The sequence below is a fragment of the Colias philodice genome, chromosome 9 (assembly GCF_061535455.1).
Source record: "Colias philodice isolate Cphi_HAF_F1 chromosome 9, ilColPhil1 Martin Lab GWU primary, whole genome shotgun sequence".
Lineage (NCBI taxonomy): Eukaryota > Metazoa > Arthropoda > Insecta > Lepidoptera > Pieridae > Colias > Colias philodice.
The window spans coordinates 6,899,003-6,921,688 of record NC_143094.1 but is presented as its reverse complement, the minus strand read 5'-3'; the positions used below and the strand labels follow the sequence as shown (position 1 = coordinate 6,921,688).

The following is a 22,686-nucleotide window of genomic DNA, read 5'->3' as shown; positions in this document are numbered from 1 at the left end:
TACAACTGTAAGGGACCTGGGTGTGATCCTTGATGAAAAACTTTCTTTTAACATACACATTGATACAATAACCCAAAAGGCATATAAAAATCTAGGTTTTATTCTTCGCCAGGCAGATCCGTTTGATGATATTCTCTGTCTTAAAGTAATTTATTTTGCTTATGTTCGCAGCATCCTTGAATTTGCTAGTGTCATTTGGCGTCCAATATATAAATGCCACATCGAGAAAATAGAAAGGCTTCAAAAAATTTTTATTAAAAAATTAAGTTTTAAAACTAAATATAACCCATCGAATTACCCAGAGGCTTGTTTACACTTCAATATTAATACCTTAGAAGATAGAAGAAATCTTATTGATATGATGCTATTGCATGATATTGTAAGTAACAAGTTTGATTTTTTATCAGCGCTCTCAAATATCAACTTTTGTACACCTACTCAGAGAACTCGCCACACACCCCTTTTCCATGTACCGGCTGTATCAACAAATTATCTTAAAAACACACCATTTCTAAGACTTCCCAACGTTTTCAATAAAAAATTTTCATCTGTTGACATTTTCCACTTATCTCGTGCTAAATTTAAAACTGCGATCCTTGATTTGATTAATTTAGAATATAAAAAATAATTTGCACACTTATTTACACTAATTCCTACATATAACACACTCTCTCTCTCACACCCACACACACACACACACGCACACATACACACACACTTTCATTCTCAAAAACTCACATACATACACATTTACACATACTTGTTTCGGGTTAAAATTTGCTATTTAATTATAATAATCAATTCTCATTTTGTATTGTTTTAAGTTCTTTAAACACCGTTTCTATAATTCTTTATGTTTGTCACTTACGTTGATCGGATAATGGTGTACAGTGCCACAAACTTATCTGACCCGGTGGCAAAAACTGGAACTACGTGCCGCCATTTTGAAATGTCACATTTTCACAGACTTTTCATACGGAATATTTTGTTTATATAAAAGAAAGCGACATCAGTGACACTGTCACCGGGTCAGATAAGTTTGTGGCACTATACCTTGTTATTGGCGTACTTAATTATTAATTATTCTTTATTGTATTATAAGCTGTAAGGTACCTTTTTATAAATAAAATAAATAAAATAAAATAAATAAATAAAATCCTTATTTTTTTATTAAAATTTCATGTCGGTGGGTCGCCTGCAGCTACCACATATCGCTATTACCTACTTACCTAAGCCTACAACCAAGGACGTCATCCTACAGGCTACAACCAACGTACAACTATTATCCGATATTATGTCAGAAACATTTTAATGAATATTGAATAGTCTTCTTATCAATTTTATTTTTGTTGGCCCAACTATAATTAATAATGATCGTCGATGTTTGCTGCCATTACGGCTATTATGAATAAACATCTACTATTAAGGCGGATCATAGACATTTAGGCCCTGTAACACTAATCGTGATTGCCTCTACTTGCCCAATGCTGCCCATTGTGAAGAGGGCCCATTCAATATCACCACATAACTGTACTAATCTCATACTCTACAACCTCATACAAAATAAAAAGTTGGGTAACGCAACATTAATAGGTGTGAAAATTGATTACCTACGTATGTATGGCGTGTATAATCAATTTAACTATTCGCGATTAACTGAAAGAAAGAAACAAAATATGTTGAAGTAAACCATATTGCCCTATGGATATTTGTTACATACGAAGGAACTCAAGATATTACCTATAATATGCTTGTTTTATGCCCGACAAACCTTAACATTATACCTAAATATATGTAGGTACATATGGTTTTTTTGCAATAAGTACATATATGTTTGTGAAAATCTGTTATTCTGTAATAGGTAAAGTACTAAGACGATATATAAGTAATCAAGCAACATTACGGACCATACCTATACCTCATTATTAGTCATTACCTAGATCTCTTTCTTTATTAATTCGTTTCTATTTTACTTTTATTTAGTTCGATTCCCCGGCATGGTATAGTCCGGGATACATCGCCCATTTTTGCAAGTGATTACTATCAAGCTAATGTTTCGTGAGTAGCTTTATTTTGATGAGATGCCCAATAATTTCATGTACGAAACTCTCGATTGTGGTAGCTTACAGAGGTAACAAGGATAAAAATTTTTGATTTGACGGTTCTCAAATATTTATTACGCAATTTGTAGGACAATATGTCTGTTGAATTATATTTAAGTATTAAATAAGTGAAAATAAAAAAATCTGCTGGTTAGTGATCATTTATGATGACTTCGTTATCGATACACATTGGAAAGGGGGACTCTTTGATCAAACCATAGATTTTGTAGGACAAATATTTTTTCGAATAATTTAGATAATTATCTTGAGATTGAACAAAAAAAAAACATTCAGTTAGTAATTAATATTTGAGAACCATCAAATCAAAATATTTTATCCTTGTTTCCGCTGGTAGCTACCTCAATCGAGAGTTTTGTACATGAAATTATTGGGCATCTTACCAAAATAAAGCTACTCACGAAAAATTAGCTTGATAGTTATCACTTGCAAAAATGGGTGATGTATCCCGGACTAGTAAGCGAATTCTCAAAAATCTTTGAATATTTCTTTTAAATATGTATAGTAGCTGCATTTAAAAAGAACAAATAAATGTTTCCTTTCAGCAAATTTTACTGTCTCAAGTATTTTAAGCACTTTCCCTCCAGGGCCCTTAGGAAATTACAATCCTGTATTTTAATGTATGATACTGAGTAACTAATGCCAAAATACATTTCAGATAAAATCCAAAATAAATAGTTTTTAAATACACTTTCGTTAAAAGATAGCCTACAATAAAGATTATTACAATTTACAATATTCATAATATATTTTTTCAATAAATTAAACCAAAAATGTATGGTTTAAACCTTTTTATTTCAACCTATATTACACTTATCAGTATAAAAAAAAACAAAAAGGAAAAATAAATGATATATTATTTAATTAACTTCTGTCAATTTTCAGAAAATTTATAACTTAGATTACAAAATAAAATACAGATGGAGCATGACAACCGCCCGTCGCCCTTGTCAAAGAAAATACGAAATCAAAAGCAAATACGTCGCTGCAGCAGTGCTATAGCGATTCTAGTGTCATGCAATACGTCAAAAGGGGTTTGCTATTTTAGTAAAAGAATGCTGTCTTGTGATATTAAAACGCTGTAAAATTTGTTCCCGAAAACAAACAAAAAGATAAAACATCGTTTTACAGGTTCTCTGTAGATTATTTTGGCTTATTTAATTTTGTATACAAATAATAATTTTACATAGACGAAGGAATACAAAACTTCAACGTATGCTGCCAGTATTTTGAAAATGAATTTGTCATTTTTATGGGTAAAATGGTTAAAAGATCTTCGAGGTAGTGCTGTTGGATTTTTCGATCGTGAATGTGATTATTTGTATAGTGCAATAAAGGTTCATGATCATTATAAGATAATTTTAATAAGCATAATCCTTTTTTTTTTGTTACTTTTATATAGCTTAAAAACGTCAGAGTCGTTTTCGCCCGCGATTTAATTCATTTGAACTCCGTGATGGATATGACAAAATTATTATTATTCAGGAATTATATTTATTTATTATCCAGTAAAGCAGCTGACAATGTGGATGTCGTAAGGTGGTCACTGAAAATCAGTGTTAAGGTATTATGCCTCAGGTATCCTGAGTGGCTTCCTTTTTTAGCGCAAGCAACCATACATAAATTTATGTTTTCTATTACCTATTATTCATAATTTACAATGCTATTGTTGTGTGTTTGTGTGTATTGGAATAAATGGTTTCTTCCTTCTTTCTTAAATGTCCCGTGTTCCAGACTAAAAACTACCGCTATCCGCATTCATATATTTTGAAAATAAAAAATAATATAGGTAATATTGTAATTTTAAACATTTTTTTATGTACTTAATTTATTTAATTAAAAATTTATCGTTTATGTAACAAAAGAATTTTTACAATATTATAAAAAAATTATCATAAACAAATGCATATTTATATTAAAATTAAACCCTGACAGCTAATTTATGTAGCCAACGTCACTAACACCACTACCATAATAATTCAGATGATTGCAATGTCACCTCATAAATCAAAATCGGTTCAGCGGTTTATACTGCAGGGCGTGCCAAAGAAATATTATACATAGATACACTCGAAAAACATAACCCTCTTTCTTCCGTAGTCGGGGAAAAATTTGGGAAAATTTTCAATATCTGGTAACATAACACCCACACAGAAGCACCGTGTTCGTACAGTGCAGCGGCGAAATGACAGCACACATAGCTTTATGGAAATGACGATAAATTATTCGGTTTAGTTCGGCAACGCTCCATCTGTCTTTTATTTTGTAATCTAAGATTTATAATATAAATGCTACTGAATTCTTAATTAAATATATAAAGCTATATAATATTATAGAACAATCATTACAGTTTATTTTCAGATGTTTATTTTATAATTATAATATACTATTCATCATTTTTATAATTCTGTGCCTTCCATTTATTTAACATTTAGGATAATAAGTCTTGTTGTTGTTGTGCCTGTTGCTGGTGGATTTCTTGCATGGTTGAGACAGGCAATGTAGCACTAACTGTTATAGAAGGCATGCCTGGTAAGGACACAGGTGTCACCACGGGTAATCCACTTAGTAAAGAAGGTGGTTGCATAGGAGCTTGATGGAAGTTGCTCATGTCAAAAGTTGGAACTAAATTAGTTGTTTGGGGATTTTGGGGGTTTGGATATGCAGCAGGTGCTGATGGTTGGTGGTAACCTGGCATCATTGGAATATATGGTTGTGGCTGATTCATAGGAATACCAGGAAGATTTGGCAATGGTGCTGGCGGTTGCATATTGGATATTGATGGAATGCTTCCTAAGTTTGTTAAGGTGGTATCAGCAAAATCTGAAATAAAATAATTCAATAGTTAAGAACCAGGGTATATCCTATACAGTAATATATAGATATGTATATGTATTGTTACACTTACTACTAGAATATGCAGCCATATTGGATACTACAGATGTAGGTTGTGACACAGTCGGCTGAGGTTGTGGAGGCAGATCAATTTGAGGCTGAGGAATATTCTCTGTATTAGGTTGTGTTGGAATATTTCCTGGATTAACCATTGGGACTCCAGTCAGGAACGGAGGAGGGGCTTGAACAGTTTCTGCTTGATTGGCAGCAGATACAGCAGCCATGTTGACATTTACATTTGGTTCTACAGCAGCTACATTACTACTTTGCCGGGGCTGAAATATTATTTTTATAAGCATTATTGAAACTATTGATAAAAAGTTATTTCTCCAAGATTTATTCTTCTAAATCTACTTATATTAACTATTTATATATTACAATTATTTACATACCATTCCAATTGGTTCAGCTTTGGTTGATGCATATCGGATAGGAATTCTATGCAAATATCCATACCCGATACCACAGCCAAGACTGCCTTCACCTCCCCAATTATGATTTGGTGTAATAACCACTTCACGGCATATATCATCAGATACATTATACACATACAACTTCAGAGGCCTTCCTTCATGTGCTTCTATAAGTGTAAATAAATCTTCACTTTCATGCATTATTGAATCAGCTCCAATTATGTAATCTGAAAAAGGTCTAAGTCCTGCAAGCTCTGCTGGTGAAGAAGGATGAACTTCCTGCAAAATTAAGGTAATCACTTAGCGCAACTTAGGTATTAGATTATACACTTTGATATTACTATACAAGTAAATTTTAATAACATAGAAAATCCAATGTTTATCACATTGCTATTAAAGTTGGCTAATCGACCGAGAAAATTCGTTATAAGATTTGACAAAACATAATCATAATACTAACCAGGATATGCCACACATTTTCAGTAGCTCCTTCAAATGAACAAAAGCGGATACTGACACCAAGCAGCCCTTCTCCACCCCAATTGGAGCAGGGAGTGATAAAAACTTCACGAACTGATTGAGTTTTACTACTGTACACAAGCATTTTAATATTCCTATCGACATTCTTTTTCAATAATTCCTTCAGGGTGTCATTATCTTGGTCCAATCTAGTATTTTCTATCGCAACAATAAAGTCGAAAAATGGCTCCAAGTTTGCTTTCTGGCCTGGAGAGCCGTCTTGAACCTGAAAAATATTGACGTGTTACATTATAAACTTGTAACATTTTTAAGGTGTTACACTTTATACAACTGGTAATTTATTACGTACGCGTAAGACATGATAGCCTTCTGAACCACCACCTGGTACTTCAAGACTCTGGGAAGAGCCCATTGAAATTTTTCAATCTAAAAAGGAATATTAAAAAATATCAGTGTTTTGAAAGTTATCATCACTTTGACGAATGACACTATGTTTGACTTTGACACCGATGTACGTGGCAGAAACAAACGATTGACCCATAGACAATTATTTATACGTTTTGCTTCCGGAACAATAGCTTGAAATTCTTGAAAAGTTTAAATAGGAGAGATAAGTAGGTTAGGTCAATTGTAGGCAAGCGCTCCCCTATTGCAGCATAAAAAAAAACCTTAGTGTTGCTTCAGTTGCTTGATTTTGTTTTGTATTATTGCTTAATTGCATATTAACACATAAACTTTTTCGATATATAATAGGTATGAAATATTATTTTCTTACTTTGTTTTATCCACCACTAATAAAATAAGCCTTGCCACTTTTCACACTGAAATTAAACCGAATCTGTGATTAAAATTTAAAGCATGAAGTCTGGCATGAAGGTACTAAACAGATCACGATCTACTTATTTCATTTATGAAGGGTAGATGTTATAGTCCGGGATCCATCGCCCATTTTTGCAAGTGATTACTATCAAGCTAATTTTTCGTGAGTAGCTTTATTTTGATGAGATGCCCAATAATTTCATGTACGAAACTCTCGATTGTGGTAGCTTACAGAGGTAACAAGGATAAAAATTTTTGATTTGACGGTTCTCAAATATTTACTACGCAATTTGTAGGACAATATGTCTGTTGAATTATATAAGTATTAAATAAGTGAAAATAAAAAAATCAGCTGGTTAGTAATCATTTATGATGACCTCGTTATCGATACACATTGGAAAGGGGGACTCTTTGATCAAACCATAGATTTTGTAGGACAAATATTTTTTCGAATAATAATTTAGATAATTATCTTGAGATTGAACGAAAAAAAAGCATTCAGTTAGTAATTAATATTTGAGAACCATAAAATCAAAATATTTTATCCTTGTTTCCTCTGTTAGCTACCACAATCGAGAGTTTCGTACATGAAATTATTGGGCGTCTCATCAAAATAAAGCTACTCACGAAAAATTAGCTTGATAGTAATCACTTGCAAAAATGGGCGATGGATCCCGGACTATTAGGAATTGTTAGTAATTATAGGTCTACCAGAATCTGATGGCATATTTATATTTAAGAAATAAAAGATTTTTATGTGGCAACTTATTTGACAACTATCAAATTGGATGTCAAATTATTTGTCTTTTTTGCAGTTGATGAATAATTTTTAAGATTTTGTCTAAAAAATCTTCGAAAATGTCGAAAAAGCCGCTGCGATCACAAGCAAGAGGTGTTGTTTATAATGCGTATAGAAAAACATTCGATGAAGAAGGGTCAAACACATCACAATTTTCAATTTTGAAGATTTTATTGGTAAATTGGACTTACCCGTTTTGATACTATAAATTAAAAAATAATATATATGTAGGTAACCACAATATTGTTTGTTGATTACAATATAATTTTATGAAAACTTATTACAGGAGTTTCCAATACGGCTATTCGTCAAGTCCAAGCTGTCCAAGTCAATTTTATAATGTGTGTCTGTTAATACTTACGAAAATAAACATAATTTTATTTTATTTTATAAAAAATTATAAGCAGTTTTGATCTACATTATCATTATATCGATATTTTCACATGGCATACTGGTAATGAATATACAAATATAGGTATGTGTAAATAATAATATGTATTACCCGTATAAAAGTAATTTGTATAATTGTATATTATACATGTAAGTATGTACCTACGTAATATTAAGTGGATATCTCATTATTAAGTACAGTATTGTCCACTTATGTAATGTGAGTAATGATATTGAGGACAAAATAAAAAATAAGCAGTATCAAGATCGTTCAGTCCATTTTCCCTAGGGTTGCACACTCAAAATTTTGATTTCCCTAATTGCCATCAGATTCTGGTTTACCTATAATCAAATTAATGTTATTAATCTTCCAGTCCACATGACATAATTTAATTTCATTTATTTCTGTCGTACGTATGTCGTAAGGTAGTCGTAAGCATGTCGTATTAAAGTAAATAGCCTACAGAAATAGCCGAAGGATGGTCGTGAGTCGTAAAAAATAAAAATGTGTCAAATGTCATCCCGTGATGTCATTTGTCACATTTTCTCAAGAACCTACTGTAAAATAAAATCAAAAATCAAAATAAAAAAAATAGGAGAAAATCAAAATATTGAACCATGAAATGTTAAAGAAAATTAAAATATCGTAGGTTTCTTGAAATCGTAATTTAGAAATCTAATGTGAGAAGACGTTAGTTAAATACGTCGGACTTAAATAAAAAAAATTGAGCTAGGTAACTAAACAGCATAATATAGACCTTGGACTTGGCCAGTAAAATTGGTAAGTTCACAACATACATTATTGTATATTCTGTCAATTATTTGCTAGAAAATCGATCATATAAGGTAGATACTTTTAATATTTCATGTCATGTAAACAGTGAAGTAATAAACCTTATTTGCATATAATGTTATGAAACTTAACTAGGTATTCCAGCTAACGATGGCAGACGGAAAACAGTTAATAAAAGAATGGCTTAATGAGTACACATCCTTGCAAGAACATGAAATAAAAAGTTTTGCAGCAGAACATGAGCATAATCATGAAATCGCAACAGCAATATTTAATTTACTGAACAGCGATGATGAAAGTGGACAATCGTCTAGTTCTAGTCCAGAAATTGATGAAGAGGTAAATTTTCTAATATAACTACCCCATCTCCCCATTGGTGACTAATAATTACTTGCCTTGCTTGTATTTTGAACTAGATTAAGCTATCCATAAACTGAATTTTAATATTAACACCAGTATTTATAAATCTTTCAAACCAACATTACAGATGCTGGAAAGTGTTTGTATGCAATTATTTAGTTTCTACAGATCTAAAGAGATAGAGCTGCAAAGGTTTACATTACAATTTGTACCTGTGTTTATCTATATCTACCTAAAAGCTGTTGCTATTGGCAATGCCAAATCATTTAGACCAATTGAAACTCTGCTTATTGGTAAGTATTTGAATTGTAATTGCTTATATGTTAAAGTATTTTCAGAATTATGCCATAAATTGTATGTTTTTTCTAGGGTTATATAATTTTGAAGTTGTTGATGAAAATGGAAAACCTAAAGTGGTGTCTTTCAGATTACCTTCTCTTGCACAGAATTCAATATATCATGAGGTAAGTTAACACACAAAATATTATCACATAAATATGTTTTTATTTATTTTTCTTCTTCAAAGACTAATATTAAATAACACGTTTAGCCGCTCAGTTTGGGGTCTCAGTTTCTTACTGAGAGTGCATTGAGAAGATGGGAAGAATGTAACACAAAACTTGTCAGTTGGGGGCCACTTCCACAAGTAGAAGTTATAAATGCACAAAATAGATTGAAAGTGATGGCTGCACTATTGTTTGTTTATAACAGACATCTGAGCTTATTACCCAAACTTGCCTTGAGACATTTCTGCATTGCTGCATCTAGGTACAGTTATTATTATATTTTTATAGTATAAAATATTTGATGTATTCATTTGAGGCCTAATTTAATCATCAGCAATAAAAATCAACTGATGTCCAGTGTAGTGGATTAATTAAAAAAACATACCATTTAAACTGCTTCTCTTTACTCCCAAGTATTTAATATGACATTTCTCTACAGCTCTTTATTTTTATTCTCAAGCTTATATAAATATAATTCGACATAATATGTAAAACCTTATTACAGGATTGTAACCCAAGGTTTTAAGAAAAAAGGAAGTATGCCTAATGCAAAGTCTATCCAAAGAATTCCAGTTACTTCAAATTTTATGTTAGAAATGATATTTGGGGCATATTTTGCAATGTTCAATGAGTTTTACACATTAGCCCTGCAGGCAGTAACAGATTTAGATGAGAGGGCACAGTATGAGCTATTTCCTGATGTGATGTTGGTAACAAGTGCTGTAATTAATTCATTGAAAAGTAATCCTTCAGGTATTTATTGTCATTGCTTTATTAAAAAACAATCTATTTTATAATAATATTATAAAGATCAATTATCATGCTACATTATTTTAGGGCAACCCTGTGACGGTCCAATGGGAATAAGTGTAGCATTGTCTCCTGCAACAACCACTGTGACAATGTCCAAATCAATGATTACAAATGCTTCATTCCGTACCAAAAAACTTCCAGGTAAGGAATGGAATATAATATCAGAGTATTTCCTCAGGATACATTAAATAAGCATTTATTTAAGATCTTATGTATGTATTTCAATTACAGATCAAAAATAATTTAATGTTTTTTATAATACTTAATGCAAGCCTTACTATGTTCATATCTGCAACATTTTTAAATGTTTAGTCAGGTATGAATTACAAAATTAAAGTTTGTAAGCATAATATGCAATTCCAACTATTGGATGTAGATATAGTCTGAAATAGGAAATCTAAAGTAAGATACATGTTGTTTCATGATACATAATATAATAGCTATATTATTTCAGATGACATTCCAATCCAAGCTGGTCAAGCAGTTCTAACAGAAAATACAGATATGTTGACTTCAATCATAGAAGAAGGGGAGGTGGAAAACGCGGCCCACATGCAAAGGGGAGCTGCAGTACGAAATTCTAAACCGAAACTTAGTTCTTTTCCAGTTCTAGGTAAAAAGACAAAAGATGTTAAAAATACTACCATAACAGATAAAAAAGGTAATACCAAAGAATCAAAAGGCATGTGGAATGCTATTAGTGGAGGGGGTGATATGGTAGACTCACAACCGAAAACGGACAGCTCCCTTGATGGCAGTCAAAAGGATGATATTTCAATGGGGTCTGTACAGAACAGCACAGAAACATCAGATTCGCGTTCACAATTGACTACTGATTCTCTAGATATAGAAACTAGCTCTCGTTTCACCGCCATGCAAGTTAGTTCTGTATAAATAAATCAATGTGTATTATAAAAGCATATATAACTTTGGTATTTTAAATTTGGTAGAGTATTATTCAATTGGGCATGAGCATTATGTATCAGTAATAGCTAAGATATTAATTATTATTGTGTTGGTTGATGGTAAGACAAGATGCATTATTACGTCATACATAGAATGTTTGAGATTTAATTCCAATGTATTTTTGAATGATTAATATTTTATATAAATGTTTAACTACCCTATGAATAAAATTATATGTAAATATGTTAAACACAGTGGTAGGGTTCTATTTATTAAATTTCTCCTAGTTATTAAATGAACATAGAAATAATAAACGATTATGAAATGCTGTATCTGTTGTTTTGTTTTATTATGTAAACCCGGACTAAGGCCTCATTTACGGAGAAGCGGGGCGTCGCGCGGTGCGTTGAGCGGCGCGGCCCGCACTGAATTCAAATATATGGCGTTGTATGAGTGCGTAATAAAATCGTAAATAAATCCAAACTATTTCATTACCGTCGTAAAAGACGGACATTTATGTGATCCTTTTTAGGAGTTCCGTTTTTTTTTTTCTATTTGAGGTTCAGATCCTAAAAATAGTGATCAAATGGGTAACGAAAATTACGATATCAGCAAATGCTTTTTGTTTGTAGAGACCTTGGGTATACCTACCATTGCAAATTACACTACACAGACTCACAGAGCAAGTATGGGTTTCTCACGGTCACAGACCACAGCTCTGAGTATATATATATTCTGTGTCCTGTGGACCACAGTTAATACTCATTCGGGGTCATAGGTCAAAATTGTTTTTCTTGAATTTTCTCGAAAACAAAAAATATGTTCTATTTTTTTTAGTTAATCAGTGCTCGAAAACGGTAAGTTATCAAAACAAACCAAAGTTTTCGATCTGAAAATCTGAATATCGAAATGAACTTCGTCGGTTGAAAAATACGAAAATAATTTCGAAAGCTCGAAAGGCCTACATTTGAATATAATAGTTACTGTACTATATTACTTGCTAGTTGCTCTGTGAGTTACAGTAGGTACGCGTCACGTAAAAAGAACGCTGGATGAAAATGATGGGGTGTGTTTGCGCATGGATCGAGTTTTGCACGAAAGCTATGTGTCGAAAAATAAAATAATCGACACTGTCGATTATTTTATTTTTGAACTAGGCTCGTGAATCGTGGCTTCACAACTACCTATTTGATAATCATAAACCACCTCATAACACCAAATAGACCAATAAATCGCCAATGCGCAGCTTCCGTCGTTCTTTTTACTTGACACGACCTGTATATAACTGTGATTTGAATTTTGAATAGCTCTATTCTAGTAGTTAGGTACCACCATCATGGGCGTAGCCACGGTGGGGCAGGGTGGGGCGCTTGCCCCACCCTGGCTCCGACCTGGAAGGTACCTAACCAAATTAAAAAAAATAAATTATCAAGGTACTAACTATTTACTTAATATTTGTAAGAAATTCACACTCAAAAGTCGTCAGTCGACATAAAAAAATGCGATCAAAACAAAAAGCTGGTACGATTTATCTTATGCGTACACAAACGCAATCTTTATCTACGATTTCTCGGAAACTATCTACTTTAGGGCAAAAATTATTATGACTTTTTTGTAGAGAATTAAATTTCGCATCTTTTTCACCTTGTAAACTTTTTTGTAAAACTTACCGTTTACGATTTATTGAACCGGTTTATCGTTTTTGGCTAGTAACTCTTAAAATATTTGATTAATCAATAAAATGCATCTATTCATTTTTTAAGAGCACTTTATTTTCTACACTCTACAGCTGCGTTTGATTTTTTTTCTAATGCCCGTACTTTTCGAGTTAATGAACGTTTAATGTTGGACTACTGGGCGTTTAATCGAAAATTTCAAGGTATGCATAGTATATAATGGTACAAATTCAACAAACTAAAAAAAAAAATATGTGCTGTAATGCTTAAAAATGTATAGGTAAGTAGTTTATTTCGGCCGCCCGCGGCATTACTACATTAAACGTTCTATACTCAAAAAATATGGGCAATGGGCATTCAGTTTTACGAAAAACTTTACAAGGTTGAAAAGATGCGAAATTTTATTCTCTACAAAAAAGGTTACACTAATAACTTTTGCCCCAAAGTGGGTAGTTTTTGAGATATTGGCCAAAAACTTTTATATTTCATGGTAAAAAAGAAATTAATAAATCAAATTATTGTATTTATAGAAAGCTTATGTTTAGGGTTCTGAACCACCAAAAGGAAAAAAGTGGAACCCTTATAGGATCACTTTGTTGTCCATCTGCCTGTCAACACCTTTTTTATCAGGAACGCGTGGATGTATTGCTTAAAACATTATCGAATACTCAAAGCTAAGGTCCCTTGAAGCAAAAATAAAATGAAAAATCCAACTACTAGGCAAAGCAATCAAAAAGACACAGCCGCTTTTGCTAAAAAATTTCAAGAATCGATAGGGTGAAAGGCTGAATCGAAAGGCCGGGTGTTGTAGAGACAACACCCGGCCAGACCCTTCTGACCATTTTGTATGAAATAAAATCCGCGAGTTGAACTTGCGCACCGATGGTTGTGTATGAGCCTGTTTATATGTTGTTACAGAAAATTTATACTTTTCACAATTATTTATTTATTTAATTATTCTTGTAACTGTCATATAAGATGTTGCTTCTTACCAAATTTCAAGATTCTGTGTTCACGGAAAGTACCCTGTAGGTTATGATTCCCTTGCAAAAGTCGCAATTTGCGAAAATTTACAGCATAAACGGCTGTATCTTTTGATTGCGTTGGTTTATGAGTTTGATTTTTTCACAGCTTCAAGGGACGGTGGACATTAGTATTTAATATTCATTTCAGCTTCATATCTCTACGCGTTCCTGAGAAAAAAGGTCTTTAAAGATAAACAGACAGACAGACGGACAACTAAGTGATCCTATAAGGGTTCCGTTTTTTCCTTTTGAGATTTGGAACCCTAAAATTTAACCGGGATAAGACCTCGGGTACTGTTTCTAGTTACATATTATTTTATATGATTGCCCCACCCTGAGCCCATGGCTAGCTACGCCCATGACCACCATCGCAACGGAAATTTAGTTCGTGATCAAGTAGGTACCACGATTTAAAAGAATAATTGTCTACCTCAATAAAGTATCTCGTAGATTACCTAAGTATGTACCTACCCAGATTGTACAAATTGTCGGTAACAAATCACTCTAAAAGCTGATTAAAGCATGATTCACCGAACGGGCCTTATCCCGGGCTGGGAAAGAAATGAAACAATACATATAAATTATAAACTTATCAGATACCTATTCAGTTTACTTGCGCGAGCGTTTACACGTTGGAAGTCGCTTGCGCAAGCTAACTTCTACAAATTTTATTGCTAGTAGACACTTTGCACTAGGTTAACTACGTACCTATATTCTTAACTTAATTCAATTCTTGGTCCCTCCCTATTGAATAAATTGAAAGATTGGCCAGTGGCTTATGAGATATTATTTTCTTATTAAACGTAGATAGCTAAATAAACTGATGGGTGATCTTTATTTATAAAAAATTGGAGCCTAGTAACTACTTGTAACCTGAACTTGTAGTTGTCCCTATATACTGATTAAACTTTATTATCGTATTATCAAATAATTTTATTATACAAAAAAATTTAAAAGCAAGCACCATTCGGCGATATAATACGTGAGAAGAGCATAGTAATTGAATATCCACCTACTGATAACTGATAATAATTATTATATTTATTTTATCATCAACTTTATACAGGGTCTCAGCTATGGTTACTAGCCGGCTAGTCAGAATTGACGATTGAAATTTGAATAGATTATGCGAACAGCGAAGCTGAGAACGATTTGGTTTCAGAACGCCACCAGAACGCGCATTGCTACTTAGCAGTATTGACCTACTGACGTAAAATATTTGCCATAGCCCATAGTTGCGTATAAATTCGTAGTAGGCAAAATAATTCGAGTTTATTTTAAATAGATATTTCAGATTAAATAAAAAATACGCAATCAAAATGTTGTTAAGGGGCTGTAAATTAATAATAGAAAAAAGAACTATTCCGACGAAACACTGTAAGTATTCTTCATAGATGGAAGAAGTACGTAAGTCGTATATTTGTATGAGTTTTACAGTTTTTTTTTATTTGCAATTAACGTATTGTATGTGAAATAATTCCAACTATTGTAACTTTCAACGTATTCTTTGTAAAAAAAATGTTTGTCCAGTTTCCAGACAATTAAGTGTTTCTTTAACACAAGAACCGGAAAAACCATTAATCAAGACGGATATTCCTGGACCTAAAACAAAAGAATTGTTGAAAGAACTTTCATCTTTACAAGTGAGTTTTATAACATAGTATTTAAATAGGTAACACTTTTGACAATATTATATGTAATTTATTAATAATGCTAATTTTAAGACTAAACAGTAGTCTTAAAAATTTGCCAGTATGAATTACATACATTATTTAGAGGCAAAGATTTTTATATAATTTTATTTAAATTCTCAGCAAGCAGATTCCGTTCAACTTTTTGCTGATTATGATAAGAGCATTGGAAACTATTTTGTGGATGCCGATGGTAATACCTTCTTAGATGCTTTCACTCAAATATCATCTGTTCCTCTTGGATACAATCATCCTGAATTATTAAATGCTTTTGAAGATAAACATAATTTGGTAAGTAATTTGTATCAAATAAGTTAAATTAATAAATTATTATTTAATAATATTTTTATATCAGCAATAGACATTTTATTATATTTAAATAATATTATTATTTATTAAGTACATTATGATTCATTGCAATAATAATAATACACAATAAAAAAAATGTATAACTTACTAAAGTTGTATGGACAGTGTGTTAATTAAATAATTTTTAAATTTAATTAATTTTTTGTTTTATTATTTTAGAGTGAATTAATTAACAGACCAGCCCTAGGAGTGTTTCCAGCAACACAATGGCCAAATCGATTAAAGAATGTGTTAATGCCTGTTGCTCCCGCTGGTCTTAAGGGAATTGCCACTATGATGTGTGGCTCCTGTTCCAATGAAAATGCTTATAAAGCCATTTTCATGTGGTATCGTACAAAGCAGCGTGGGGGCAAAACTGATTTTACACCAGAGGAGTTGGCTTCTTGTATGGTGAACCAGCAACCAGGTGCACCAAAGATGTCAATACTTTCTTTTAAGGTATTTTTTTAAAGATAAAAATGGATAACTTAATTTTATATATCAGATTAATTAAGGGTACTATTTAATTCAGGGTGGTTTTCACGGTCGCACATTTGGAGCATTATCTACGACAAGGTCTAAACCAATTCACAAATTGGATTGTCCTGCATTTGATTGGCCAGTTGCTCCCTTTCCAAGATATAAATATCCACTTGACCAACACCAGAGTGAAAATCAACAGGAAGATGCCAAGTACTGTTCCTTCATATACTTTGAGCTTAAAGTTAATTTTTCGTTTCTTTTTATTTTAAAAATACTACTTATACATATTTACTTATCTTTTTTTTGTTTATCTTTATTTCTTCTAGTCTTTACTATAAGCAGTTAATTTATGAATTTGAAAGGAGTCGTCCTGCAGATTAAATTTGCATTGAACAATGTTTCCACACATGTAGGTAGGTGTGCCTGTGTCTGTATAATTTTACTAGTTAGATTATATATTAGTGAATGTACTTCCATTTTTTGAAGTGAAAATTATAATCATGTATATTTTTAGATGTCTGGAACAAGTTGAAGATGTGATTGAAAAATATAATAAAAATGGAAATCCAGTTGCTGGTATGATTATTGAACCTATCCAATCAGAGGGAGGAGATTATGAAGCATCACCAGAATTCTTCCAAAAGTTACAGAAAATTTGTCAAAAGGTAGATAAGAGAAGCATATTCATGAAAATGTTATTTTGTTAACCTATGGAATTATAATCATGACAATTATAGCAAGGGGAGATTGAATTATCTTTTTTTGTTAATGTCATTGACGGAAATCTTTATTTAAATTCATACGTAACTGTAAAGATAATAATTTTTCTAGCTTTCTTTTGTTAACAGTGCTTTTTATTTGTCTTGTTTTTGTAATGTATAATTAATAATTACATACGTTATTTAATATTAATATGTTGTGATAAACTGATAAATGTTAGCTGCATATTTGTGGTAAACAAATATAATTTAGCTTTCATTACAATACCTAAAATCCCTTACTCTACCATTTTAATAATTTTTTTTTTGTATATTAAAATTTGTAATTCCCTTGTAGAAAGGTGTTGCCCTAATCATTGATGAAGTTCAGACTGGGTGTGGACCCACTGGAAAAATGTGGTGCCATGAGCATTTCAACCTGCCTTCACCACCAGATGTAGTTACTTTCAGTAAAAAAATGCTCACCGGTGGATTTTACTACAATACTGAATTCAAGTTAGTATTATTGTTTTATATCATTTAATTTTTTGAAATTACTTCGTCTTACTAATAGGTATAAATTATTATTTTTCTAAATTATTAAACTAATAAACACGCTTTTAATAAAAAAAAAATTCTATCCATATGTCAGTATGTAACCAACTCCAAGACTTTTGACCCACTTTGAACGGCCTGATTTAATTCAAACTGTAGGTACCTACACTTATCAAGGGTCCGTGTTTTAGCGTGTTTTTTTCTTTTTTTTATTTTTACTGGTGATTATTTTTAATATTTTAACTAATCAAAATAAAAGTCTATAATATCTAGTTATTTGTTTAATCAATAAATATGGTACCAACTCTATCGTTTGTACTAGAGATAACAAATATAGCAACAATTTTATTTATAAAAATAGACACTTTGAAGGTTATCTAGATTGTTTTTCTTCTCACGTATCATGTCACCATGTGGGGCCACAAGAATTAATTATTTTTACTTGTAAGTAAATTATGAAAAGTAGGTACATACTTACATAAGTAAAACATCGCAATATTAATAAAATCTATGTAGATTGTAGGTACGCTACTGTTATTATTTTCTAAAATTTTTTTACTTAGTTACTAACTAGGTAAGTATAGGAATATGTTTTCACAGTTGCATTAGGAATTTTATAAGGTAGACTTCTTGGTATATTGTAGGTATTTTAATTGTTGCGTTGATAGTTTATTCAGATATGCATGGGCTCGATGTTCTGTGTCACGATATTTTATTTCACAGTTACATTACACCTGAGGTCGTGTACATCTGATAGATTCTCTTATGTATTATACATTTGTGTTTATTTCCAGAGCCTATAACTATATAGATTAGATTATTTAGGTTTTGAATTATTGGTTGGATATATTTTCAATACAATAGGATGAAGTGGGATATGAACTATTTTAATAGGTACCTATAGGTACATTGACAGACTTCTCCACCGTGGAAAGACGGAAGACTGGAATATTAAAATTTAAACTCCTCTTTTTCTTTACCTAACCGTTGCGATATTATGAGAACGAGATTGAGTCGTTAAATTTTATTACGATATTACGTTTTCACAGTTATAAGCGTGACATTTTCAAAACATATTGTAGGTACCAAGGTAGGTACGTAGGTATTATCAACACATTGAGAGTATTTTAATAAGATAAAATAGGATATTTTATTTGATTCATTTGCAATACAATACTTGCTAACTACCTATTTATTTTACGGTTAAAATTGCCTACGAACTCTCGATAAATAATGCTAATGTGTCAATGTATATTCCGTAGCGCCCACTTCGTGTTCAAACTAGCAAGTCAAGTTATACTGATTTGTGAATCATACCTAGTAGGTACCTACCTACTTCTCAACGATATGCAACAAGTGACACATCATCACCGAGTCATTGTCGTAGCGATCCGCATTTAGACCCCTTTCATGCGTCAATATATAAATAACTTCCGCATTTAACTACGCGACCGTGAATTCCCTACGATATGATTGAAAAAGAAGCTCGCGCCTCGCAGACGTACTAAGTACCAGGGTCATTTCGGATATCACAAAATATTTTATTCTATTTGATTATACCTCGGTTAGCTTTCATATATTATATAATTATTTAAATAATAGAAAAAATAGTTTGGATTTAAATAAATGATTTCTTTCTCAATAACTACAATTTGAATAAATTCAGCCAATACCGTATACTAAATTATATATTTATATGCATACCTAAAATTCATAAAGGCTCAATAATGAAAAGCACTTACAAATAGAATATTACTTATGCTATGTTTTGAAAGTATTGCGCTAGTTCCTACATAGGTACCTACCTTCTCACGTCTAAATTTACCTAATGTTTTCCTGAAATCTAATAAGAGATAGTTACTAAGATAATATAATTCTTTGATGTTAAATAATCACTACATAGTATAAAACAAAGTCGCTTTCCCTGTCCCTATGTCCCTATGTCCCTATGTCCCTATGTCCCTTTGTACGCTTAAATCTTTGAAACTACGCAACGGATTTTGATGCGGTTTTTTTTAATAGATAGAGTGATTCAAGAGGAAGGTTTATATGTATAATAAGATCCATTAAGTAGTGGAGAAGTACTGTTATTTTTGAGGTTTCTAATGTGATGTCGTAAAAAATTACATTTATTCCGCTTACATTGCAAACGCAGGCTGAACCTTACGAGTTTTATCAAAATAATGTACTAAGTATTATACACATTGAAAAGGTCTACAGAAAAGTCCGCGATGGTATATGTCTATCTCTTATGGATAGCCCACAATAACTTTTTTTTGTCATTTACTTTTTACGACAAATAATGGCTAATTTTCGAAGCGATTTTAACCAATACAGCATTAATCCTTAACCAATGAAATACCATGGATACATTGTTCATTTAATATAGATCTATATGGCCCTTTACATCGTATGATTTAAGTGAATATTTTCGAAGATATTACAGATTTAAAAATTGCAGGACGTAGCGTTTGCGGCCGCCCGGCTATGTATTTTATACCCGTGCGATGCCGGAGGCCGGAGCGGGCCGCTATATTTTTAATTTTTATACCTATACAACGTTCACAATTTTTCTGTAGTGTATTTAGTATCAGCATTGCACCCGTGCGAAGCCGGGGCGGGTCGCTAGTATCAAATAAAACTAAACGTATTATCATTTGATAGGTACCATTGTACCAATAATAACGATTGTTTATCTTCCGTTCTAAAATGACTTTCCAACGATACGATGGTATTTTTGAAATATTATGTACCTATGTGCCCAAAAATACTCATCATTATGTTATGTAAGGTGATACACTTCTAAAATACGTGAAACTATATTTAGTTGTCTATAATTATTACTCCTACATGAAACGTAGGTAGAGTGTATCTCTCATTATTTTTAACCGACTCCATCATCTCATTACTTTTACGAATCTTAATTTATATTTTAAATATTAAATTCAAATTGAACTTGTTTATACAACTCCGATTTCATTTTGTGATATGTGCTGCATTAATTTAGAAATATTTACTGTAATTAAATGCATTTTCAGGCTATACAAAGTTAGTAACCCTAAGGCATTGTAATTGTTAAGAAACCTTTCTTGAAAGAAATAAAGAAACCTTATGCTAATTTTATTTTATCAAACACTTATCTTTATTTAAAATTGATATAACTGTTACAGGGCACCACACGCTTATCGCATATTCAACACGTGGATGGGGGATCCCGGAAAACTTATCTTATTGGAAAAAGTTCTCAATGTTATCAAAAGTCAAAATTTACTCGCTGTAGTCAAGGAGAGTGGTAAAGTTTTGAAAGAGGGTCTTCACCAGCTCGAAAATGAATTTCCACATCTTATTAACAGTGTGAGAGGACGAGGGACATTTTTGTCTTTTAACGGCTCTTCTACTGAATGCAGGGACAAAATTAATGCAGATTTAAAGAAAAACGGTGAGTTTCTATAGTTTTTTATATCAATAATTTAACATTTTTTTTATTTCCATCATACCTACATATACATTATCTTTTTCCTATTACTTTTAGGTGTGCTAAGCGGGGTTTGTGGCGAAGTTGCCATCCGACTACGACCAGCTCTTATATTTCAACCAAAACATGCTGCCATTTATTTGAATATATTGCGCAAGACACTGAAACAAAATTAATGGATACATCATTTATCGCTACGGATATATTGTCTTTATTGTCTGTATTACAATATACATGCATAGAAATTAGGCCAAAACTTTTAGCCAAATTCCTTTCATCAGTAGCGTTATTTAAGAAATTCAAATATTTTTAATTAAAATTATTCAAATGCAGTAGATTTGATGTATATCATGTACGACGGAATAATTCCATTAGATTTAAGAAGACTTTTATCTATGAATATAATTATCAACACGCCTCGAATTGTCTTCCAATTTAATATAATAAATGTCTACAATCCCAAGGTCTGTCATTTTCCATGCCGAATATCTATAACGAATTGTAATATATAAGCTATCATGCAGGAAAAGAGGAATAAAATATAGGTAATATAAGTACCACAAAGCTAACTAAAATTAACATATTGTTATCTCATTATTTCTACTTCAATGTAGAACGTATTATAAACGTTCAATGCCTAAATTTAAACTGCCCACGTGAAGATTTCTAAAAGTAGACTTCTTAAATTAACGCGCATCGTGATGTTTGCCCGAATTTACATTTTATATTTTGCTATATTTGTAACTCAGAATAATAATTATGCTTGCTTGAGCTATTTATATCTCCAGACAGAGGAATAGGAATAATAACATTGTTATGTTGTTAGCCAACATAAATTTTGAGGTTTATAGTACCGAGTACGATTTAATATAGTTTAAGTAAGGTTTAAGTAGTAAATTTCAGCTTTTCATTAACAGTTAAGTATAACTAATTTATCTCGAACGACGACGAAATATTTATTAACTTGCCTATGTATAAAGTTAAACAGTTTTTATTTATGTGTCACATAAAACCTCTTGAGATTATTTTTAGAAAATCTTCCATGTAAGGCTGGTCAGCTGCGACTACAACGTGCGGTCCGTCTATGGCTGGCCTAAGGGCCGCTGCAGATACGGCGCGGCGTAGCGCAGCGCAGGCATTTTTCATTATCAAACATAAATCGTTGATCGGTTGATTGAAATAATTTGGAAATAATGTTTCATATTGATTGAGATAGGTGTCAATTATCTCAATAGATGGCGCGCGGTGTAACCCTATAGACATATCTTAGTACACATAAAACTGAAAGAAAATAATAGATTCGTGATAAATTCGACTGCTCTGACGGGATCACAGCACAGATGGCCGAATTGGTCAGGCGTCCGCCTCGGATTGGTGGAAACACAGGTGGAAAGAAGCGGATTCGAATCCCGCCTCATGATCGAAAGTTTTCCATACAATA

General features: G+C 32.0%; 4 protein-coding genes across 5 annotated transcripts in view; 3 read left to right on the top strand and 1 right to left on the bottom strand.

Moving 5' to 3' along the window:
• The first annotated feature begins 4,059 nt into the window (after positions 1-4,059).
• Positions 4,060-22,686, top strand: part of LOC149485887 (lys-63-specific deubiquitinase BRCC36-like) — a 38,057-nt gene continuing 19,430 nt past the window's right edge. The window contains exon 1 of the mRNA XM_089698666.1: positions 4,060-4,385. The gene's annotated coding sequence lies outside the window, so the exon portion shown is untranslated. The remainder of the gene's footprint in view (positions 4,386-22,686) is intronic.
• Positions 4,379-6,416, bottom strand: Grasp65 (Golgi reassembly-stacking protein 2). Its single transcript, XM_089698636.1, has 5 exons — positions 6,258-6,416; positions 5,889-6,173; positions 5,408-5,707; positions 5,029-5,290; positions 4,379-4,943 (listed from the first exon to the last, which is right to left on the bottom strand). Exons 1-5 carry the CDS (start codon positions 6,318-6,320, stop codon positions 4,552-4,554), a joined length of 1,302 nt encoding a protein of 433 aa, XP_089554762.1. The 5' UTR covers positions 6,321-6,416; the 3' UTR covers positions 4,379-4,551.
• Positions 8,399-11,624, top strand: Hyccin (PI4KA lipid kinase complex subunit hyccin). 2 transcript variants are annotated; one of them, XM_089699232.1, is made up of 8 exons: positions 8,399-8,697; positions 8,854-9,048; positions 9,197-9,362; positions 9,439-9,533; positions 9,620-9,837; positions 10,081-10,328; positions 10,413-10,529; positions 10,843-11,624. In XM_089699232.1, the coding sequence occupies exons 2-8, from the start codon at positions 8,860-8,862 to the stop codon at positions 11,280-11,282; spliced, it is 1,473 nt and encodes a 490-aa protein (XP_089555358.1). In that variant the 5' UTR covers positions 8,399-8,697; positions 8,854-8,859; the 3' UTR covers positions 11,283-11,624. The 2 variants fall into 2 exon arrangements, with proteins under 2 accessions (XP_089555358.1, XP_089555357.1); XM_089699231.1 differs by having other exon boundaries at positions 8,845-9,048.
• On the top strand, positions 15,166-21,708 carry Gabat (4-aminobutyrate aminotransferase). Its single transcript, XM_089699230.1, has 9 exons — positions 15,166-15,372; positions 15,526-15,638; positions 15,810-15,977; positions 16,215-16,493; positions 16,567-16,727; positions 17,032-17,182; positions 17,574-17,731; positions 20,941-21,209; positions 21,303-21,708. The coding sequence occupies exons 1-9, from the start codon at positions 15,315-15,317 to the stop codon at positions 21,419-21,421; spliced, it is 1,476 nt and encodes a 491-aa protein (XP_089555356.1). The 5' UTR covers positions 15,166-15,314; the 3' UTR covers positions 21,422-21,708.